General features: G+C 39.7%; 1 protein-coding gene across 2 annotated transcripts in view; it reads right to left on the bottom strand.

Annotated features, from left to right (window-relative positions):
- VPS41 (VPS41 subunit of HOPS complex) overlaps window positions 1-21,507 on the bottom strand; it is a 197,803-nt gene that overhangs the window by 6,943 nt on the left and 169,353 nt on the right. For both annotated transcript variants that reach the window (XM_068972619.1, XM_068972620.1), the window contains 8 exons: window positions 19,663-19,790; window positions 18,096-18,240; window positions 15,922-15,963; window positions 15,735-15,785; window positions 12,902-13,039; window positions 6,470-6,524; window positions 5,663-5,803; window positions 4,289-4,425 (listed from right to left, as the gene is read on the bottom strand). In XM_068972619.1, the coding sequence (XP_068828720.1) occupies window positions 4,289-4,425; window positions 5,663-5,803; window positions 6,470-6,524; window positions 12,902-13,039; window positions 15,735-15,785; window positions 15,922-15,963; window positions 18,096-18,240; window positions 19,663-19,790 (837 nt within the window). The remainder of the gene's footprint in view (window positions 1-4,288; window positions 4,426-5,662; window positions 5,804-6,469; window positions 6,525-12,901; window positions 13,040-15,734; window positions 15,786-15,921; window positions 15,964-18,095; window positions 18,241-19,662; window positions 19,791-21,507) is intronic.

The raw sequence follows: 21,507 nt of genomic DNA, 5'->3' as shown, positions 1-21,507 counted from the left end.
ATGATTTCCACAGAAATGTTACATTAATGCTATGCAGCTGCATTTGCTAAAGAAAGACATGTTTATGAAAGGACCCTCTTGAGAATTTGATAGAAATTCTTTAGAGCCCATCTAATCTCGAGGCTCTTAAATGTCAATGCAGAACCCAGTGCCATGCTGAGTGTTTAAGAAACACCAGGGTGGTCTACGGATTTGCTCCCTGTTCTTCTCCCACAGATCTGGGGTGGTACCAGAAACTAAGTAATTTTCTTTAAAAAAGTCAGAATATTCTGGTGTACAGCCAGGCTTAACAAGTAATTGATTTAATGGGAAAAACTGACATCCAGAAAGTTTACAGGCCCCTCCCAAAGGTCAACAGAATTAATGGCAAAGCTGGGACTAAAGTCTGGGTCTGCGAACATCATGCCCACAGCTCTTCAAAGACAACAGGCTACCTGTTCATCTTCTAGGCCAATCCTATATATTCCTGTTGCAACCTGCCCATGTAATGACTGCATCTCCAGGGACCAAAGGGACAACCAGTGAGAAGTACAGAACGTTTAGTCAGAAGGTCTGGGTTCAAATCCAGTTCATCAACTTCTCAGACTGGTAAGTCAAAACTTTCTGAAATGCAAGTCTTCTTATATATAAAATAGAGATGAGAGTTCCTTAAGGACCATTGTAAAGATAAATACTGTCAAGTGTTTAAAAGCAAAGGTGCTAGGACGCTTAAGAATTCTAAATAAGCTCTTAAAAAAAAAAAAAGGCAAGAAAAGTGGATATAAATGCTAACTATTGGGTTGGCCAAAAAAGTTGTTGAGATTTTTCCATAGCATCTTACAGAAGACCTGAACAAACTTTTTGGCCAACCCACTAAATATAAGAAATAAAATTTTTTACAAATATAAAACACAGCATAAAAATTTGGAAATTGCAGCTTCTTGTAAAAATGGAAATATCATTATATATTGTTTTGTAAGTAACTTATATCAAAACAAATGCTATTTGTCTTGAAATCAGACCTAGAAACACTTTAAGTTTACGAAGTATGATAAGGGCTACTTTTATCTTACCTCATGAAGCCTTGAAATTCTATTGAACCGTCATGCTAACAATATAACAAGGTATACAAATGTGTAAAAAAAAAAAAATTAAACATTGATAATGTGGTTAATTATTTCCTTAACATTAATGATGTCATAGACAGATGAAGCTTAGCTTTCAGCTTCTAATTCCGTTTAGATGGAATTAGACGTGATACTGAGAAAAGTTGTTGCATCTTAGAAAACATGAAATTTTAAAACCAGAAGTGATGTTCAGTTTTTTTCCCCCCAACTTTCTAACTTTTCTCTTTCCAAACAGCAATTCACTTGAGGAGTCCTCCCCCAAAGCACTTTCAGTACCAAGTAAGTTGTAAAATTCTGTCCACTGAATTATAAATCTGACCCTTAGATTACCAATGCAAATTAGCAAAAAAGGTGCTGAGAAGCTCTGTGATAACCTGTGTCTAACACTTGACCACAGTTTCCTACATTTTACTGAATGGTCCTTAATGTCTCCCAAGGTCATTCCCCCCAACTCCCTGCCCCCAGGCATAACAGGGTCCAGATTCTTACTGATTCATGGACCTGCAAAATTTCCCCTAAATTTTTTGGATGTCATTGTCAGAGTTGAAATTTTTTAGCCTGTTAAAACATGTAAAAATCAACCATAGTTTTATGAAACAACAACAAAGACTAGACAGAATTTTAAAAGTATGTGAAACCTTTCTAGAAAATTCAGACTGCTCCATAAATAGATTCAAGTTATTTTTATAGTGATCCCCAGTAGGTTGTCAGGGAAAGAAAATAAATAGTCATTAATGAAAAGAAATATCCTTTTTCATAGAGAATAATTCTAAACTTTTCATATATAAGCAGGAAGTACCTCCTGGAACTCTGAACAACCTGCCCCAGTAGAGCATTTTCTCTCTGCGTCCTCCAAGGAGATCTCTGAGGTCCAGAGAAGACTAGAGATGCAGCCATTCCCACAGACCCCACCCTTTTCTCCATGAGTTCCTCCCATTCTGTCCCAGAAGCCCCTCTCCATGGTTGGGGTATTACAGGCTACCTTGGACCCCCAGGCAAAATAACTCCCAGCCTCTTTAACACACCAGGGGCTGCACACTTACACATCTTAAGGAAAAGCTCTCACTTAAAAATGTAATGAAAAAGATAAAATATTGATTTCGCAGCTGATTAGTGGCTAATTTTTTAGATGGAATTCACTTTGCACCTAATAATTTTATTTTTATTCCTGGCTGATTCAGAACACTGCGAATATAGTCATAAAACATTAATGAGCAGTGAGACCTAGCAGTGACCCTGAGCTTGGTTCTCTGGAAAGAGCCTAGGAAGAGGGATCTATTAGGTGTTTTTGGAGGTACTGAGAGGCTAGGCTTCATGCAGGAGAGCTGGAGGACAGAAGGGGTAATTATTTGGTCACCTTTCTTGGGGTAGAGGTGTAGAGACACTTAAACGACCTCTTGACAAGTTGGAATTTGCAATTTCCAGGCAGACCCGGGGTGTTGAGAGCCGAGGAGATACAGATCATTGTCAAGCTCACTCACGTCCAGGGCTTTACAGGGTCTGACACTGGAACTGCTCTCCCTAACGCCAAATTCATGCTTCAGGATAAAGTGACTCATTTCTGGTCTGGACGGTTCTTCTGCATCCCTTGAGTACTGCACAAAGCACAAACCCCTCCTTGTCACCTCTCCTCACCTAGTAACCCCTTCCTACATTTCCCTTTCCTTCCTGGCCTTTCTCCTTTCTCCAGCAACCGTTCTCTGGGTCACCCACAAGCCTCCAAATTCCACTGAAAACAAATGCTTATTTCTCTGGAAGGTTTCTGCAGAAGAGTTTGTTTTCCTACTTGCCTAAACCAAGTACTCATTTCTCTCAACCTCCCACAAGCCTTCTAAGCCAAGCCTTCCGGTTCTGTCACATCCGCCCTCAGGAAAACCAATAAGCTGACTGGCCTTACTGGATGTTAACTCCTGGTGTGAGGAGAAAGCTGGACCCTGGCTCACAGCTCGGGGCCCACCAGACAACTGCTGCCCTCACAGTTTCTTGACTAATTCCATTCCCATGACCTCTGCCATCACTGTACTTTCTGAATGCAGTCACAAAGACTCCTTTGGGAATGTTTAACAACATCTTCCTCCCTGGCCACAGGCTCCGGGCCCTCCAGCTCTGTCAGTCCTTGACATTTCTTATTTTTCTTTTTGATACCACTGATCTTCCTCATCTTCTTCTCCTTTTCACCCAGTCTCTGACCTGAACTCCAAGTGCAGCGGGTGCTGCGCAAATCCTCATCACGTGCTCCCCCTTTCCTACCCTGGAGACCACTTCTCTCCCCACAACCCTGTCTTTTGGCTCTACCTGCAAAATCTCTGTCTCCAGGAAAGAAATTTCATCCCCCTTTAACCAAAAACTCATTTCCAAATGAGCTAGAGAAAGAACAGTCTGAATTTTTCAAGAAATGTGCTTTAAATAGTTTCAAGTTCTCTGGACGCTACTAGCATTCCGAAATACAGTCACTGCTAGAGGCTATTTTAAGGAAAAGATCAGGATGCTCTGTGATTGGCATGTTAATTATTTATATGAAGATAATGAGTTCTATGGCTCTTATCACAAATTCTGAATTGCGGGTACTAAACTTCTAATACTCTAGAAAAACTGACAAAAGGTAAAACAAATTCTGTATTTTAAAATCTTTCAGGCAATACGATACTGAGTGGCTTCAAGGAAAACAAAAAGTTTTTTTTTTTTTTTTTCATTTCTCCAAATGGACACAATGCTCATTCTACTTCAAAATGGTTCAGGTGGTCTGATCTAAAAGCCACTGTAACACTCCCTCACATGCTCCAAGGCCATGCTAAGTTTACCCTATGAATGTGAGAATGCCTGCTCACAAGGAGAGAAGATCTGGGGATGGATAAAAAATATGTATGCTGCCTTAAAGGGTGCTATTTGTAGCTTCTTTATTTGAAAAATATTCCAAATATCTGGGCCTAAGAACACTGTGACTATCAAATTGAATGGATGTCCACAATAAACCCTAGAAATGTTTATCCAGTAGTCAATTTACTCAGCGATTTTCCAGGCAATAGTACTGGAGTGGATTGCCATTTCCTTCTTCAGGGGATCTTCCTGACCCAGGGATAGAACCCGGGTCTCCTGCATTGTAGACAGCCGCTTAACCGTCTGAGACACCAGGGAAGTCAATTTACTCAGCAATGACCACTTATTCAAGAAAGGATACTTACTTGTAAATTGTAGTCTTGTAGAATTTTAACTAAGGAGTCTCTCAAATTAGGAATCTCCATTCCTTCCTTAATACGGTGAATTAGTAGAATCGGATCAACATGCGTGCCAATGTTGTTTAACAAGCCAGTGATAAATGCTACAAGATACCACAGAAATCAACATATAAGCAATGGAATGGATGCAATTTTAGGCAAAAAGCTATTTCCTTTTATTAAGTGTTAAAACCATCCAAACTTTAAATCCTCCCAAGAACTAATCTTCCTTTACTTTCCTCAAAGAAGCAGCTAAATGAGAAGAGATTTTAAAAGAAAATGAATTGGAGAACAAATGATTACTTCAGAACACAGTCTGTGATGTCAAAGAGAGGTGACTTAATATTTATTGAGAATATAGTATGGTGCAGTTATCGTATATTTTTCTCCAATATTCTACAAGGTGGGAATGTTTTTTGTTCCCATTTTATGGAAAAGGAAAAAACAGAATCGTTAATAAATTCATCCAGGATCACAAAACTAGCAATTTTTGAACCCCAAATCAAAGCCAGGGTAGGCCCAGGTTCAAAGTGTGCTTCATTACCACTCTACCTCCTGTAAGATCCTTGAACTGCTACTCTAGTATGCTAAACTAGATTCTCAAAGTACCTTAATCTGTAATGAACCTGAATAACACCCTCTGGTATCTCAGGAAAAAAAAAAAATTTTAACAGTGGTTTCTAGAACTTGAAAATCTTGAAATAGGTAAGCCTTCTGACCAAAAAATAAGAAGGGGGAAGGGAGAGATTTTAAACCATGACTGTTAGTTTCTGAATCATATCTATATCTTTAAAAGAGGACTTTCATTAACTTTTGTTTCCTTCCAAAATGGGAGACCCAAGCAGATGGTCAAAGAGAGGCAGCAGACAGACACTCCTGGTGTTGCACTGATAAAACAAGGCAGGAAAGAGGCTCAGTGCTGCAGCAGCAAACCTCCAAATACAGTCAATGTCTAGTAATGGTTATGGGTTTCCATTAAGAGAACTGATAAGGGCTAGACTACACACTTTCAAAATAAATGCCCACTGTATACAAACAAAACCAGAATCTTTTGTTTCGTTTGGATGCAGTAGGTAAAACTATGCTTCATGAGAGCAGAGTTAATATCATGTCAATCACTTGTTCTTTATCAAGTTCAGCTAGCTAACATGAATTATTAAGGCTCTAGACTTCCCTGTATAGGGAGAGTTTAGGAAATCGATACTATGTACCTGACTTATTTTTATTATAGATACTTCACCATATTTTTAACTCAGTGCATCTTGAGATGATTCTTACTCTAGACACAACTGGCTAAATTGAGAGGAAGAAGTTATGAAGGCAGATGGGTCTTCTACTTACGTGGTTTGTCGATGGAATATAAAATCAGATCTTCCCAGAGTTCTGCATCGTCCTGCTCCTTGGCAAATTCAATCGCTTTATCAACGTCATGCAATTCCTCCATGATCATCTTCAGGGCACTTCGGCTATTACCCATTCGGCCTAGAACAATGTGAGAAGCACGTTTAGGATCATTTAATTAAACGTTTTAAGATAAACCACATCTCGCTTTAGTTGTTTACATAGTTTGATAGAGTGACAAAAAGCGTATTTCCTTGTATGACAACTATAACTTAGTAAAATAAATCCTAATTTCTAGGTATTTACTTTGTACTGAGTATTCACTTAAGTGCTTCACATGAATTACTTCCTGTAATCACTATAATCTGAGGAAGTATGTTCTATTAATATTTCAGTTTTATAAAAAAGGACAGACATGTTAGTCACTTGCCAAGATCATAGAGCTACTAAATGGCAAATCTGGAATCTGAAACCAGGTCTGTTAGATTCTGACTTCTTTCTGATGAAAAGCAGAAAAAGAAAAAAAACAAATTTGTCAACCCATCCACAATTTATTTTGATTTACACTGTAAAGTGTGAACTGATAGTTTTATTACATAATACTATTATCTCATTAGCATTTATTAAATAATGCTACCTTCTTTATTGAGCTATGAAGTCTCCTTTTCCAAATATTAAATTATTATATAAAACAGGCTTTAACTTCTGTTGCTTTGGTCTAAAACCTATGTCTATTCTTGGAAAATTTATATCACGTTGTCACCCCACTCTAGTTTATGGGGACCAAAATGAATCAAAGCTACTTACTCAGAAGATAAACTGTCTCTTCTACAAAGTTTCTCTGTTGACAGATCTCAAGAGCCTTCAAATAAAGCAAGGTAAAAATGTTATGTGTTATCATATGAAAACAAATATCTACAGTCACTTAAACATACAAGTTTGAAAGAATTTTTCCACTGCCTCCCTTTAAAAACAAAGCAGAAGTAAATAAGCCTCTTTAAGTTTTGTTTGTAGTTATCCAGATTTCCCTGAGAGGTGCTGGACCCTACACAATTTAACTGATAACATATTTAAGGCAGAACATTCCAGAGCAAAGGCAGAAAGCAAGATGGTGAAACAAAGGTTCCTCCCCACAAAGCTTTCTTTCTTTCTGCTACTTGAGGTTTCTTCATGGAACTGTTCTAAGCCCTGTGTCCTTCCACTGGATTGTAAGCTCCAGGAAGAGACTACTGTTCACAGCTGTATGTTCCCTGTAAAGAGCAGTAAACATTTGCTGCATAAAGAATTAAACACTGGGGTGGGACTATTTCTATTGCTGGCTTACAGGGTCTAGAAGAAATCTCTGTTCAAGGATCTGTCAAAGGTAGGAGGAAAACTGAAAAGATATGTGCACCCTAATGTTCATGCAGCACTATTTACAATAGTGAAGACATGGAAACAACCTGAACGTCCATCAAGAGATGAATGGATAAAGAAGACGTGGTACATACATACAACGGAATACTACTCAGCCATAAAAGAACAACCAGTCTATTCTGAAGGAGATCAACCCTGGGATTTGGAAGGAATGATGCTAAAGCTGAAGCTCCAGTACTTTGGACACCTCATGCGAAGAGTTGACTCACTGAAAAAGACTCTGATGCTGGGAGGGATTGGGGGCAGGAGGAGAAGGGACAACCCAGGATGAGATAGCTGGATGGCATCACGGACTCGATGGACCTGAGTCTGAGTGAACTCCAGGAGTTGGTGATGGACAGGGAGGCCTGGCGTGCTGAGATTCATGGGGTCACAAACAGTCGGACACGACTGAGCGACTGAACTGATAAAAGAACAAAACTGGTTATTTGTAGTGATCTGGATGAACCAAGAGTCTGTCATACAGAGTGAAGTCAGAGAAAACAAATATCATATATTAATGCATTATATATAGAATCTAGAAAAACTGTACACACTATCCTATTTGCAGGGCAGGAACAGAGATGCAGATGTAGAAAATGGTCTGGTGGACGTGGGGGTGAGGAGGGAAGGGGAGGGTGGGACGAATTGGGAGAGCAGCCCTGTCGTATATACACAACAGTGTACACGAGCTAGCTGCAGAGCACAGGGATCTCAGCTTGGCACTCTGTGATGACTTGGAGTGGGATGGCAATGACGGGGTGGGAAGGAGGATCGAGAGGGAGCGGGTATACATATACATATAGCTGACTCATACTGCTGTACAGCAGAAACACTGTAATTATACTCCATTAAAAAACAATAACACTTTAGAATTGGAATGAAACTAAGACAATGTTTTAGAGTTGTTTAGTAACTAAGTCATGTCCAACTCGTTTGGGACCCTATGGGCTGTATCCCACCAGGCTCCTCTGTCCATGGGATTTCCAGGCAAGAATACTGGAGTGGGCTGCCATTCCCTTCTCCAGGGGATCTTGCTGGTATGGAATCTTTACCATTGAGCCACCCGGTACACAATCATTTAAATGAGAAAATGAGAAGACCTGCAGGTCACAGCGAGCAAGAAACACCACTAATCTGATTACTCACACAATTCCTTTAAAAATTATGTAGCAGACAAAAATGGAAATATAGATCAGTGGAATAGGGTAGAAAGCCCAGAGATAAACCCACGTACCAGTGGTCACCTAATCTATCACAAAGAAGGCAAGAATATACAATGAAGAGAAGACAGTCTCTTCAATACATGCTGCTGGGGAAACTGGACTGTTACATGTAAAAGTGCAATTAAAACACTTCCCAATACCATACACAAAAATAAACTCAAAATGGATCAAAGACCTAAATGTAAGGCTGGACACTATAAAACTCTTAGAGGAAAAGACAGGATACTCTTTGACATAAATTGTAGCAAGATCTTTTCTGATCTATTCCTAAGAGTAATGAAAATTAAAACAAAAAGAAATAGGACCTCATTAAACTTAAAAATTTTTGCACAGCAAAGGGAACCATAAACAAAAAGAAGAGAAAATATTTGCAAATGAAGCAACCCACAAGGTATTAATCTCCAAAATATACGAACAGCTCATGTAGCTCAACATCAGAAAACAACCCATTCAAAAAAATGAGGGGGAGCTAGAAACAGACATTTCACCAAAAAAGATATACAGACAGCCAACAGCCACATAAAAGATGCTCAACATCATTAAATATTAGAGGAATGCAAATCAAACTACAATGAGGTATCTCACATCGGTCAAAATGGCAATCATCAAAAAATCTACAAACAATAAATGCTGGAAAGTGCGTGGAGAAAAGGGAACCCTCTTGCACTGCTGGTGGGAATGTAAATTGATACCATCACCGTGGAGAACAGTATGGCGGTTCCTCAAAAACTAAAAATAGAGCTACCATATGACCCACCAGTCCCACTCCTGGGCCTATACCTGGAGAAAACCGTAATTCAAAAAGATACATGCACCCTAATGTTCGTTGCAGCTATTTACAACAGCCAGGACACAGAAACAATTTAAATGTCCATCAACAGAGGGCTGGATAAAGATATTACATATATACAATGAAATATTACTCAGTCATAAAAATGAAGGACACTGTGCCATTTGCAGAGATGTAGACAGACCTAGAGAGTGTCATACAGAATGAAGTCAAAAAGAAAAAATGTCATGTTAATACTTATGTGTGGGATCTCAAAAATGATACACATGAACTTATCTGCAAAGCAGAAACAGAGATACAGAGGCAGAGAACAAACGTATGGACACCAATGGGGGACGGGGGTGGGATGAATTGGGAGACTGGAATCGACATTTCTATACAACTTACTCTATGTATCAAATAGATAACCAATGAGAACCTACTTTATAGCACAGGAATCTCTACTCAGTACTCTGTGGTGACCTAAATGGGAAGGAAATCCCAAAAGAGGGGATATATGTATAACTGATTCACTTTGCTGCATAGCATAAACTGACACAACATTGTAAAGCAACTATTCTCTAACAAAAATTTAAAAACTGATGTGGCAGAGATGGTGAGATGTTCCCTAGTATCCGTTGCCCATTTCTTCTATAGTAGTAAGATTATAGGTGGTTGAGCGAGTGCCCAGAATTAAAACCTCAAGGCCTCTCCGGTGGTAGGAGAGCTATGTGACCAGTATCCACCATGGGGATGAACCAGAAATGTGGGAGGGCAGCTCCTGGGTCTGAGAACACCCTGCTCTCTTATTTTTAATCCTTTTATCCAAACTGCTCTTAGAAACATGGATGATACAGGAGACGCAGGAGACCTGGGTTTGATTCCTGGGTCAAGATCCTCTGGAGTAGGAAATGGCAACCCACTCCAGTATTCTTGCCTGGAAAATCCCATGGACAGAAGAGCCTGGCATCCTACAGTCCACGGAGTTGCAAAGAGTTGGACACAACTGAGCACATACACAAAGCATAAAAGCCTGTTTTCTTATTTTAGATTCTTGAATGTTCCCGAGCAATAGTGCTCCATCTAGAGGAAAAAGTAGGTAAACTAAGATTTTTAAAGCCAACAGGACATACACACGTGCACATGTGCAAAAAAGGAGAGTAACAGGAAACAAGTGACAAGACAAAATAATAACAAAAATTGAGTAAAAAATGATGTAAAAATAATATTCAAATTTTTCCTTTCCTTATTTAATGTAAAGGTAAGTAACTTAAAAATTTAGAGGTTAACTAATGGAAACTTTATCAGCCCTATCTACTATATCAGTTTTATAATGATTTCTACATAGCCTTGACCCCATCATCTTTTATACAGTCTTATTTTTCTTTAAGGAAAATTAATAAACTATGCATCTCCAACTTTATTCCTCCAGATTCATATATACTGCCACCTTGTGAATGCAATTAGATACGAGAGAGAACATAAATTCAGGTATTAATGATAAAGCTAATATTTTGCTTTTAACTGTTCTCGGCACAAGCAAATCAGATTTGCGAATGTGAAAACTAGGACTTGATGGCCACACCTGGAAATGACAGAAGAATAAACAGTTTAAAAACTGATGTCTTTCGCAATTTTTGCAATATTGAGGAATATCTTTATTACTATTGCTGTTGTTGTTATTTTAATTAACTTTTTAAACTGAAAAAAATGTTCCTTACCACAGCGGAAAATATATGGAACCCAAAGTTAAGAGATAGGTTCTAAGGCTCAGCATGCTGTCTTATAGCTCTAGACTGAGGGGAAATCTACTTAGGTTTTTATGAGTCAGTAGTTTTTCTATGTTACAAGTAAACATAAAAGGAATTTGTTTCTAAGATGAAACAAAGTGTGCACAGAGTTATCATTTCTAGGGAGAAAGGAATGAGATGCTACATGAATTAAAGTCAAGAAAATCTGCTTTAAGATGGCTTGGGGTACCTGAGCAAGGACAGTGCTATATTTTTTGCAAATATACAGACTTCCCACAATGGAGTCTCAAGCAAAGATAATCTCTAACAAAGATGTCTCAAAGATCTTTAACCTGAAAGCCTAATGACTTGATTACAGAGACATGTTTCAACCATTACTATCTCAAATCCATTTTGTTCCAAATTCTCTTTCCACTGAAAGTTATCTTTAAAGAAAAACTACTTCAAACATAATTGTTCTCAGGTTTGTGTTGAATTCTCTTATATGCAATTGATTTTTCCCAGCAGCTCAGAGAGAAAAATTCCAAAGGGCCCACACAATGCTCCAGGTGAGTTCTCTGTATTAGAAATATCATGTGTGGAAATGAGAATTTCTGATGCTCCCTTTGTGGGAAGAGCAGTGTGCTTTCCCTTGAACACTACCAGACTGGAAAACTGTAAACCAAATGGGTTGAAAGCATGTTCCAGACATGGACGTACTGGAATCCAAGTGGAGCCTCTGTACGGTGTTCAGGAAGGGGAAGAAGGATGCCTGGGTGGGTGCTGATCACCCTCGTGTGCAGGGCTCTGGCTGAGGAGTCAACAGGAGAAGGCTAGGTCTACCTGGAAACACATGATGTTTCCTTCAAAGTGAGGTACAAACACAGGGGCAGGCACACAAAGATTAAGATTCTCCCTATTTTTCTCGATTATAGATTCAGAAGTGAGAAAACAGAGGAACGTTTGCTTTTCTAAGATGATGTGTTTCCAAATTTATTCTTGAGAAAAAGCCTTGGGGCCCAAATATAAACTGTTAATGTTTTCCATAAACTAATATGCAGGCAAGTTTTTTTTTTTTTTTAATTAACTGTAGATTAAGAAAATCCATTGAGCTGAAACTGGTTCATAGTAAATTCAACACATTTGAAGTTAATCATCATGGGCTGAAGAAGGAACTAGAAAAGCTGTGACTGCACATAGACTGCGTGCTGTCAGTCAACTTCTTAATATGTGTCTCTTACGGGTCAAATACTCTGTTTTGTTGCCACATATGGCTGATAGTAGAAAGTACTTGCTCTCTGGCCATCTGAATTTAGGAAGATAGGTGTAGATGATAGAGAGCATTGCAGACGGTGTGAAGAACCATGAAAACAAAACTGAGGGTCTTCAATCACCCAGTTTCTAGTACACACATGGTGAGTATTGTAGTTTATTTTGAAACAGCAAGCTCATAACACGTACTAGTTCATATTCAGCCCTAACTAGAACCTTGGAGATATCAATTTATTCATTTATTGAACTGGCATGCAATAAACATTTAGTGTCTAATGTGTGGCTGGCTACTGAGTTTATGAGAATCAGTGAAACAAACTCCTTTTCCTTGAATTTATAGGATGGTGGGAGAGACTAGAAACTGTAGTTATAACTACAGTTAACTACATTATAACTATAATGGAATTGAGTGTGACAGAGAAATAGAAAAGTACATCATGTGGGTATTTTAAAGCACACAGGGTGCAGGACTGAAGTTATGTATCAACTTGGAGTCCTGACTGGGGCCTCTGGCTTTGGGTGGTCCATGTCCCCCTCCCAGGCTGACCTTGCTGGTAAATGCATCAGATTCCAGACAGTGTTTTATGGTTGACAGAGTCCTAGATCCTAGATCAGACCTTTATCCCAGTTAAACCTGGCATAGAGATACTTGAGGTCCTTACCAAAATCTGATCTGATAGGACCACCCATTGTGATAGAAAGCCCGGCAAAACCTCGTGCCTGGAGAGCCAGTCTTTCCCTTGAATGAGGATGGACGAGCAGAGACAGATGACTAGAAGAATCCAGAGTTTATGAACAATGACAACTCTCACCTTGCAGCGTTTGAGGTGGGGCATCTGGGACTTACCTTTTCAAGGGGGCAATGGATACTGTCTCGGAGAAATGGAAGTAAGTTGGGTCGGTCGAATTCAGCATAAAGGCTGATCTGCTTCTCGTGGTAGCGCTGTCCCTTATGATGGTCTCTTTTGAAAAGCTTATGCAGATACTAAAAAGAGCAAAGGAACAAATGAGGAATATTAAAATATGGGAGTGATACCTGTTTAACATTGCTATTTTCAGCCACAGACAGACTGGCAGAAAAGCAGTTTTTGGGAAAAATCTCTAGGTGAAGGGGAAGTAGAAAGGAAAGACACCTTGGCAAGAGTAAGGAGGTGCTGGTACTTCCTAGAACGGCCCCAAGTGACCTGTTTCTGCCTCTTACCAACCATGTGGCCCTGGGCAGGTCGCTAACCTCTCTGTGACTGAGTTTCTTTACTGGCAAAAATCTTCAGTTGTGAGGACTGAATGAGTTACCATTTGTAAATTACTCAGAACCACACCTGGCATGTAACAGGCACTGCAGAAATGTTAATGACAGGAGCTGTTAATATTCCCACCATCATCTGCTTCACCTCAGAAGTAAAAGCTTGATCAGTGGTGTTTCTAGATTGTAAAAATTCTCATCCTTTACATAAAAGGGGGTAGAGTCATGCAGCAAGAACATGTTCTCAAAAATAACTCCAGTAGCAAGTGCTAAATTAATTCTCATATGTTCTAAATCTCCTCTCAAGTTTTACTGAGATCTGTGTTTGCCATGAAATGCTGCCTCCACTGGGGACCTCAAAAAGTGAAAAAAATCAAGAAGAGTCAGGTGTTTTGAACCCATTTTTATAGCTGATTCCTTCTTCTGACTGTCTGAAAAAGTTAATGAACCTTCAAGGGAGTGACTGATTCACTTTCAACTTGGAGTAGTAGCAAGGTTATAAATATATTGCACAGAAGTCAGAAATTGATATTCAATGTTTAGTTCATGTTAAATGGACACAAACACCCTAGAACCCACCTGAGGTGGGAAGGCTTCATCACACCAAGTGCATCAGTGTATCTGCCCCCTCGATTGGATTGGTTCTTCAACACAGAGCATCAGCCTGCCCCGAAGTTGTGATGGGGAATGAAGTTGCTGGAGCCTGACACCTGCTGTAGTACATGGTCACTAAATAAGCCTAACCAGGACACAAGCACACCGAGAATCCCCTCCTTGGGTTAACTGCTCCCTCTCTCAGGCAAGAACTGGGGGAGTCCGAGAGAAGTCCCTGCTCCGACCGGCCACTCACTGGCATGGCGTCAGTGTAAGAACTGACACACTGCAGTTTCCCAGAGGTGCAAATGGATTAAGAAGGTTCTGTCACATCTTTGGGGCAAACATATAGAGACATCACTTTGCCTGACAGAGATGATGCGCCATTCAGTGTGAGCACTGCCACCATTCTACCACCGCCCTCCTGACACTGTCACTTGATACTTGCCGCCTGTAATCCTGTCTCATGGCTGAAGGAAGCCAGAAATCACTGCTTTGCAAACAAATTCCATGATGACCCACACAGAGGTACCTTGCTTGGGTAAGCAGATAATCTGGCGATTTTAAATCATGAACAACAGAGCAAAAAGCATTCAGAAAACCACCGAGCAAACAAAGGGACAACCCCGCCCCCCCACCCCCACCCCAGCCTCACTTCACGTTCCTATATTGGAGTCTTCAAAAGCTTCAGTGCATGAAACTGACTTATAAATGCTCTATTTCCTAATCCTCCTCCCGGGGAGCAAAGAGGTGCGCACAGATACAACAGTCTTATATGATGCTCACAGGCCTACTGGAACAACCCCTATTTTCACTGAAGACTTCTCTGGCATCATTTTAAAAGGACATAGAAAAACGTCTCTTCCTGTTTTGCTCCCATGACGATAGCAATGCAGAGAATCAAAGGAGCCCCCCAACAAAAGAAATCTAGAGTAATGGGTCCAATGGCACCACCACATGACCACGTAAGAAAATAAGGCACAGGCTCTGTCAAAAAATGAGGCTCTGATCTGTGAGTGTTCTGTGTGGTCCTGGACATGCAACAGCTGTGTGGTGTTTCCTTAGCAGGAAAACTTGTTATCTTTGGTGCACAGTCAGGGCACTGGCTTGGCTGTAACTGATGCCATAATTATATTAAATGGTAACTAGAAAAGTGTGGACAAAGAACACTACCTGCCATTCGTAAATAATGAATATTGTCCACCATCAAGCCCTCAAAGCCACTGCAGCCAACCCAACAGTGCACACTGAGGGGAAGTCAGCTTGGAGAAAAACACACACTGGCCCTGGACAGTTAAGATGCATATCTAAGGGATGATTTCAGTGAGCCCACACTCTACCATCTTCCTATATAAAGGAAGGCACTAAAATCATTAACTTGAGATGTTTGTTTTCTGTGTCTATGGTTAGCGATACTCTTTTGATGTTTCACTACATCCTGGCTCCCCTGACCTCTTTGGAACAGTTCCTTAGCGCTATCTAAGAGGCTGCTCTCCCAGGCTATAGTTCTCTGTATGTGCTCAATAACACATAATTCTCAACTTTCGGGGTGTGTTTTTTTTTTTTTTTTTCTTCAATTGACAGAAGGAAGTTGTTTACTCCTAGACATGGTTTGATAATACAAAAATGTGATAACTTTTTTTTTTAATCACAATTCAATTGTGAGTCAAAATTAAAGTTCCTGATCTGTTATTAATTCCTACTCTGGATTCTGATCATCTGCTGCATTATAATAATTACAGAATATTGTTTGTGTTCACTCCAGTCTTCTCAAACCAATACTGGAAGGCGACTTGCTGCTCTATTCAATCAAAGGGCAAAAGAGGAGGACTGTCATGCTTACCACATGCTGCAACTCTGGTCTGTCTTCTAATTCTTCCACTACTTTTTTAATCTATAGAAAAAAAAATTAAATGTAGAGTTATGAGGAATCAAATATAGCTGTGAAATTATCTGATAAACATCTCTCTTCTTTATGGTGATAGTAGTCTCAGACACTCATCTGTTTCAATATATATAAAGGCACTCACTGAAATTTTATCTTCATTGTCCAGAAGCATGTCAACAGCTTTCTGCAATATGAAAAAATACCCAGTCACTGAAATTTGCCACAGAAAAAGAGAACACAGAACATAATGTGTTATATATGGTATCACCACGAAAGGCAGAGGGCCGGTTTTACATGGATAAGAGGGTTCTTAGCTTTAGAATGGTTCTTGAGATATTTCTAAATGTATTTTAAAATTTGTTTCACTCTGCAGTCTCTGTGTTTTGCATACAACATAAAATGGTGCTGTGCTACAACTCACAATACAAAGCATTTGTATTATTCCCAGTATCACAAAAAAAAGAGCTTTCTTTCTGGCCATGTGAATACTGATGGAGTCCCTCTACAGATTCCACAGATAAAAGGAGCCAGTCTTATGTGGAGAAGAGGATAAGACACAGAAGAGGGGGGGGGGAAAAAAGACACCTGAAGCTTCATAACAGTATAAAGCTTATGGATTTACAGAATTGAGTTTAGCCACCTTTATCATTCATGAAACACAAGTTAGACAGTGTTTGTAACAAGAAGCGGTGGGAAGACAGCCCACCAGGCTAAGCCTCATACAGAGTCCCTGGGTCTTGTTCTTGACTCTATTACATTGCCTACCTGTCTGCTGCATTTTTTTTCTGAAACATTAGGATGTTGGAAGAGATTACCTGTAAGTTATTTTCTAATTAGAAAGTTATGTGATTCCTTGAGTTCATGCTTTTGAATAGCAATGAATTTGAACTCATTCATCTTTATCTACAACTTCATATGCAAAATAAGCTCTTGAGATATATGAAGGGTGGGTCAGTCATAAGGGGAGACTGGCTATGGGAAAATTAATTTCTATATAAGTTGCTCATCCCCGTAATCATCTTCTGCCAGAGAAGCAGGACCTCTGCATCTGAACTTCCTGGGAACTGCACTATTTTTAAATCTGTACTCCCTAACGACTTGACTCATTCCGTATGAAAAATGGGCTAAAAGCAGCTTTCATAAAAAGTAGATTTACCTTCTATTTAAATTAAGTGTGTGAAGTCTAATACACAGCATGTAATAGATATATAACATAGCACATAATACCCTTAGATACAGTAAAATAAAATTTTAAAAAGTCCAAGTAACCTTTTTGGAACCTTAAGAGTTCTACTTTTTGATTTATCTAAAATTTCAACTTTTTGAGTAACAGCTACTGTGTTTTATGAAACTCTTTCATCACTAGCACTTGGCATTAACTTTCTTTTTTAAAATACATACAAACAATTTCTACCACTTTACAAGACCCACTGTGAGATGTGGAGGCTGGGTGCCCTCATCAGATAGAAGTGAAAGTGTTAGTTGCTTAGTCGTGTCTGACTCTTTGTGATCCCCAAGGACTGTAGCCCTCCAGGATCCTTTGTCCGTGGAATTCTCCAGGTAAGAATACTGGAGGGGTGGCCATTCCATTCTCCAGGGGATCTTCCTGACCCAGGAATCAAACCCAGGTCTCCAACATTGCAGGCAGATTCTTTACCCTCTGACCCACCAGGGAAGTCATCAGTTAAACATCCCACTATTCAAATCCACTTCATTATCTTCTTTTTTATCTTTTTGTCATCTGAGACCAATGGAAACTCCACATGCTAAAGCTGTGAATGCCAAAGAATAAAAGTGCAACAAACAGACTGGAATAGTTTACTTACAGCTTGAATACAATTAAGCTGTAAGTTGGGACATACAATTAAGAGGATTGAATGAGCTAAAGCATATGGCTAGTTTCTCTGTTCCTATGAATTACAATGACCTGTTTTACTAAAAAAAAAATTTTACTTCACATAAACACAACTTTAAAAGTTCCACATCAAGTTATGATTGCTTTTACAGAAAAACTGCATCAACTAAAGGCGTCCTGAATGCCAACTACTAAGAGAACATCTGGTAAGGGTCAGAGTGTCCTGAACAGTTAGCATACAACAGGTTATGTGATTTATTAACTACTCCAGCATGTGGACAAATGTCTATTAAAAACCTGGGACAGCACAAATAATTTATCAGTAGTAAAATAAGAAACACATTATTACTGACTCACTCTGCTGTACACTTGAAACTAACATACATGATAAATCAACTATACTCCAATAAAGTTTTTTTTTTTAAATAAAGAAACCTTAAAAAAAGAAAAAGAAACATTACCTCAGAATCAAAATCCATTAATAAAACAATTTTATCCTTGATAGAACTGAAAAGATTATGTTTGTGGATCAACTGGAAAACATCCTTATGTCTTAATGTTAGGTATATTTCCAAAGCATTGCCATAGTTTTTGTCATAGGTGTACCTGGTAAGACAAAAGTTTTTACGTTAATGTTCATCAACACTTCTAATAAAACATGAAGATATATTCAATAAATCATGTTTTACTTTAATGAAAACTGAAATACTTGTTTAGAGATAAAAATTAACTTTATTTAGAAAAGTGTTCTTTGGGATTGAACTATATGTGACCAGTAAGTATTTCTTTCTCAGAACCTTGAGAAAACGTTAGAAAATTTAAAATATTCTATTGTTAATATTCTGTCAATGTTGACAAAAACTAATTTCCTACAGAAAACTCTCAAAATGTTTTAGAGAAATCCATATACAAAGAAATTATGACCCCAAATGAAGGAAATTCTTATTCTAGTAATAGAAAGTTACAATTCTTACAAACAGTATTCAGCTGACAGATGGGTGATATTCCAAAAGCTTATATGTAAGGAAGTTGTATAAAATTCAAATGTGTTTTTGTGTTGAAACAATGTTTTCACATTGCTTAATTTTGCAAGTCAGCTCCTAAAGGCCAATTGATGCTAAGCTGCACTGGGTCCATTATTAGTACTACAGAATTATCAGTACTCTTAGTGTTAATAACTAAAGAATCCAAGGAAAACTAGAACAATGTTTCCAGAAGAAAATGATTACTGTTCCGACTCAGTGCCACAAACAAAACTCCTTTCCTGGAAAGTCTTAACAGCCCTGATTCTAGGCCACTGGGTTTACTTTTCTTGGGCTTGGGCAAAAGAGGTAAGAGTGATAGAAGGGTTTGTCTGAGATGGTGGGAGTGTGAGGAGGGACTGAAGCAAGATGGTCTTCCTGAGATTACAGTGTGCTTCTTGTTTCACTAATCAAAGGTCCTAGGGCACGGGGATACCTTGTCTGTCTGCAATCAGGCATTTAGCACAAAGCCCAAGTCACTGAAAGTGCCCCCAAATACAAAAAGCATTGACCAAGCTTCCATATTCTGAAACCTGACTCAGGGCCAGGCACTGCACTCAGTTCTTGATTAAGAAATTTCATGAAAACCAACCCATACGGAACTGCCCCCAGTGATCTTATAGATAAAGATTCTACAGTTTGAGAAGTTTACTAACTTGCAGACCCAAGAATGACAGATAGCAGGGCCTCACTGGGAAAATGACTCGTGCAGTAGTCGAAGACCTGGCGTCCTTCCCTCCCCAAACCACTGCCTCCAAGTGGTGCTGACCAAAGCTCCTTTCCTCTGGGAAATAAATTACAGCTGTACAGTCTCACACACTTCCCTTACCTTACCTTCTAGCTGTGCACTGGAGGCTTATGAAAAGTTTTTTCAACTAAGAGTGAATAAAGGAAAATGGTACATACAGACTTGCATTCTCCCAATTCAGTTTGCCAGATCTAAAATATGAAAACTTTTCATGACGATCGATTTGGGGGGGGGGGGGAAGCATTAAAATATACTCACAATTCTGCCAGGGTTTTAAGTAAGGTCCTGTTCTGACTATCTTTCTTCAGGTGATCCCGAACCGCTTGAACTATTACTGAATTGTTGTACAGATCTCCCGGCCATTCTCGGATCAACGTGGCAAAACCCTAACCGAGGGGAAAAAACAACACTCTTTAAGAAGGAAAACAATCCCAAGACGTCAAACAATGCCTCAAAGTTTTCATGGAAAACACACAAAACCATTTATGATGAAAACATTGGTCCATGAACATATCATCAATTTTCAGACTATGGGTTTGATGGTGGCAAGGGAGGCAGAGAATGACCACATCCATTTCCATCGGCCATTCCTGAGAAGTGAAGTAGACAGAACCATCCCTGCTCTTATTATTGGATGAAATGCATGAGGAAGCGAGACACTGGGGTCCTTCCATCAGGCACCACTGCAGAGTTTAGTTCTACATGCTCTCTCCTCATTGTGGACTCACTGTAACACCTGGAAGGCATTCTTTGACATCTTACAGACACTGTCCAAGTCAGCTGTGCAGCCAGCACTGTGCATGTGGTGGCTAGGCTCGCATGGTGGAATCACCCAGCATCCCATGTTCAGCAAGTCATCATCTCCATCTTCCTTCCACTGGGTGCCTCTAACTCTAGTTTTGTTTAGGGATTTGGGACTTTGGTTCAAGTCTTATCCCCTGCTCTTACCTTGACTCTTTCTGGATTTCAAATTTTGTGGTTCTCATAGAAAATTCCAGATGCCCTGATTGAATCCTGTCTCCAGTGCTGTGGATCCTGACTCCAGAGCCTTCCAGTGCTGTGAGCCAGTGTCCTGGGCAGCCTCTGCCATGCTGATTCCTAATTTTAGCCTTTGTAACTCAAAGTACTGGGGAGCAGTTTTACTTACTGATTTGGCAACTTTTAGGGGGAAAAAAACAAAACCAATAACCTTAAATGTTTCTACAGATAGCAGAAGAAATAAAAATATTCAGTTCAGTTCAGTTCAGTTCAGTCACTCAGTCGTGTCCGACTCTTTGCGACCCCATGAATCGCTGCATGCCAGGCCTCCCTGTCCATCACCATCTCCTGGAGTTCATGCAGACTCACGTCCATCGAGTCCGTGATGCCATCCAGCCACCTCATCCTCTGTCATCCCCTTCTCCTCCTGCCCCCAATCCCTCCCAGCATCAAAGTCTTTTCCAATGAGTCAACTCTTTGCATGAGGTGGCCAAAGTACTGGAGCTTCAGCTTTAGCATCATTCCCTCCAAAGAAATCCCAGGGCTGATCTCCTTCAGAATGGACTGGTTGGATCTCCTTGCAGTCCAAGGGACTCTCAAGAGTCTTCTCCAACACCACAGTTCAAAAGCATTAATTCTTTAGCACTCAGCCTTCTTCATAGTCCAACTCTCACATCCATACATGACCACAGGAAAAACCATAGCCTTGACTAGACGGACCTTAGTCAGCAGAGTAATGTCTCTGCTTTTGAATATACTATTTAGGTTGGTCATAACTTTCCTTCCAAGGAGTAAGCGTCTTTTAATTTCATGGCTGCAGTCACCATCTGCAGTGATTTTGGAGCCCCCCAAAAATAAAGTCTGACACCGTTTCCACTGTTTCCCCATCTATTTCCCATGAAGTGATGGGACCAGATGCCATGATCTTCATTTTCTGAATGTTGAGCTTTAAGCCAACTTTTTAGCTCTTGTCTTTCACTTTCCTCAAGAGGCTTTTTAGCTCCTCTTCACTTTCTGCCATAAGGGTGGTGTCATCTGCATATCAGTATTCTTGCCTTGAGAACCCCATGAACAGTATAAAAAGGCAAAATGATAGGATACCAAAAGAGGAACTACCCAGGTCAT

Source organism: Capricornis sumatraensis, chromosome 5 (genome assembly GCF_032405125.1).
Source record: "Capricornis sumatraensis isolate serow.1 chromosome 5, serow.2, whole genome shotgun sequence".
NCBI lineage: Eukaryota > Metazoa > Chordata > Mammalia > Artiodactyla > Bovidae > Capricornis > Capricornis sumatraensis.
This window is presented reverse-complemented; position numbering and strand designations above follow the sequence as displayed.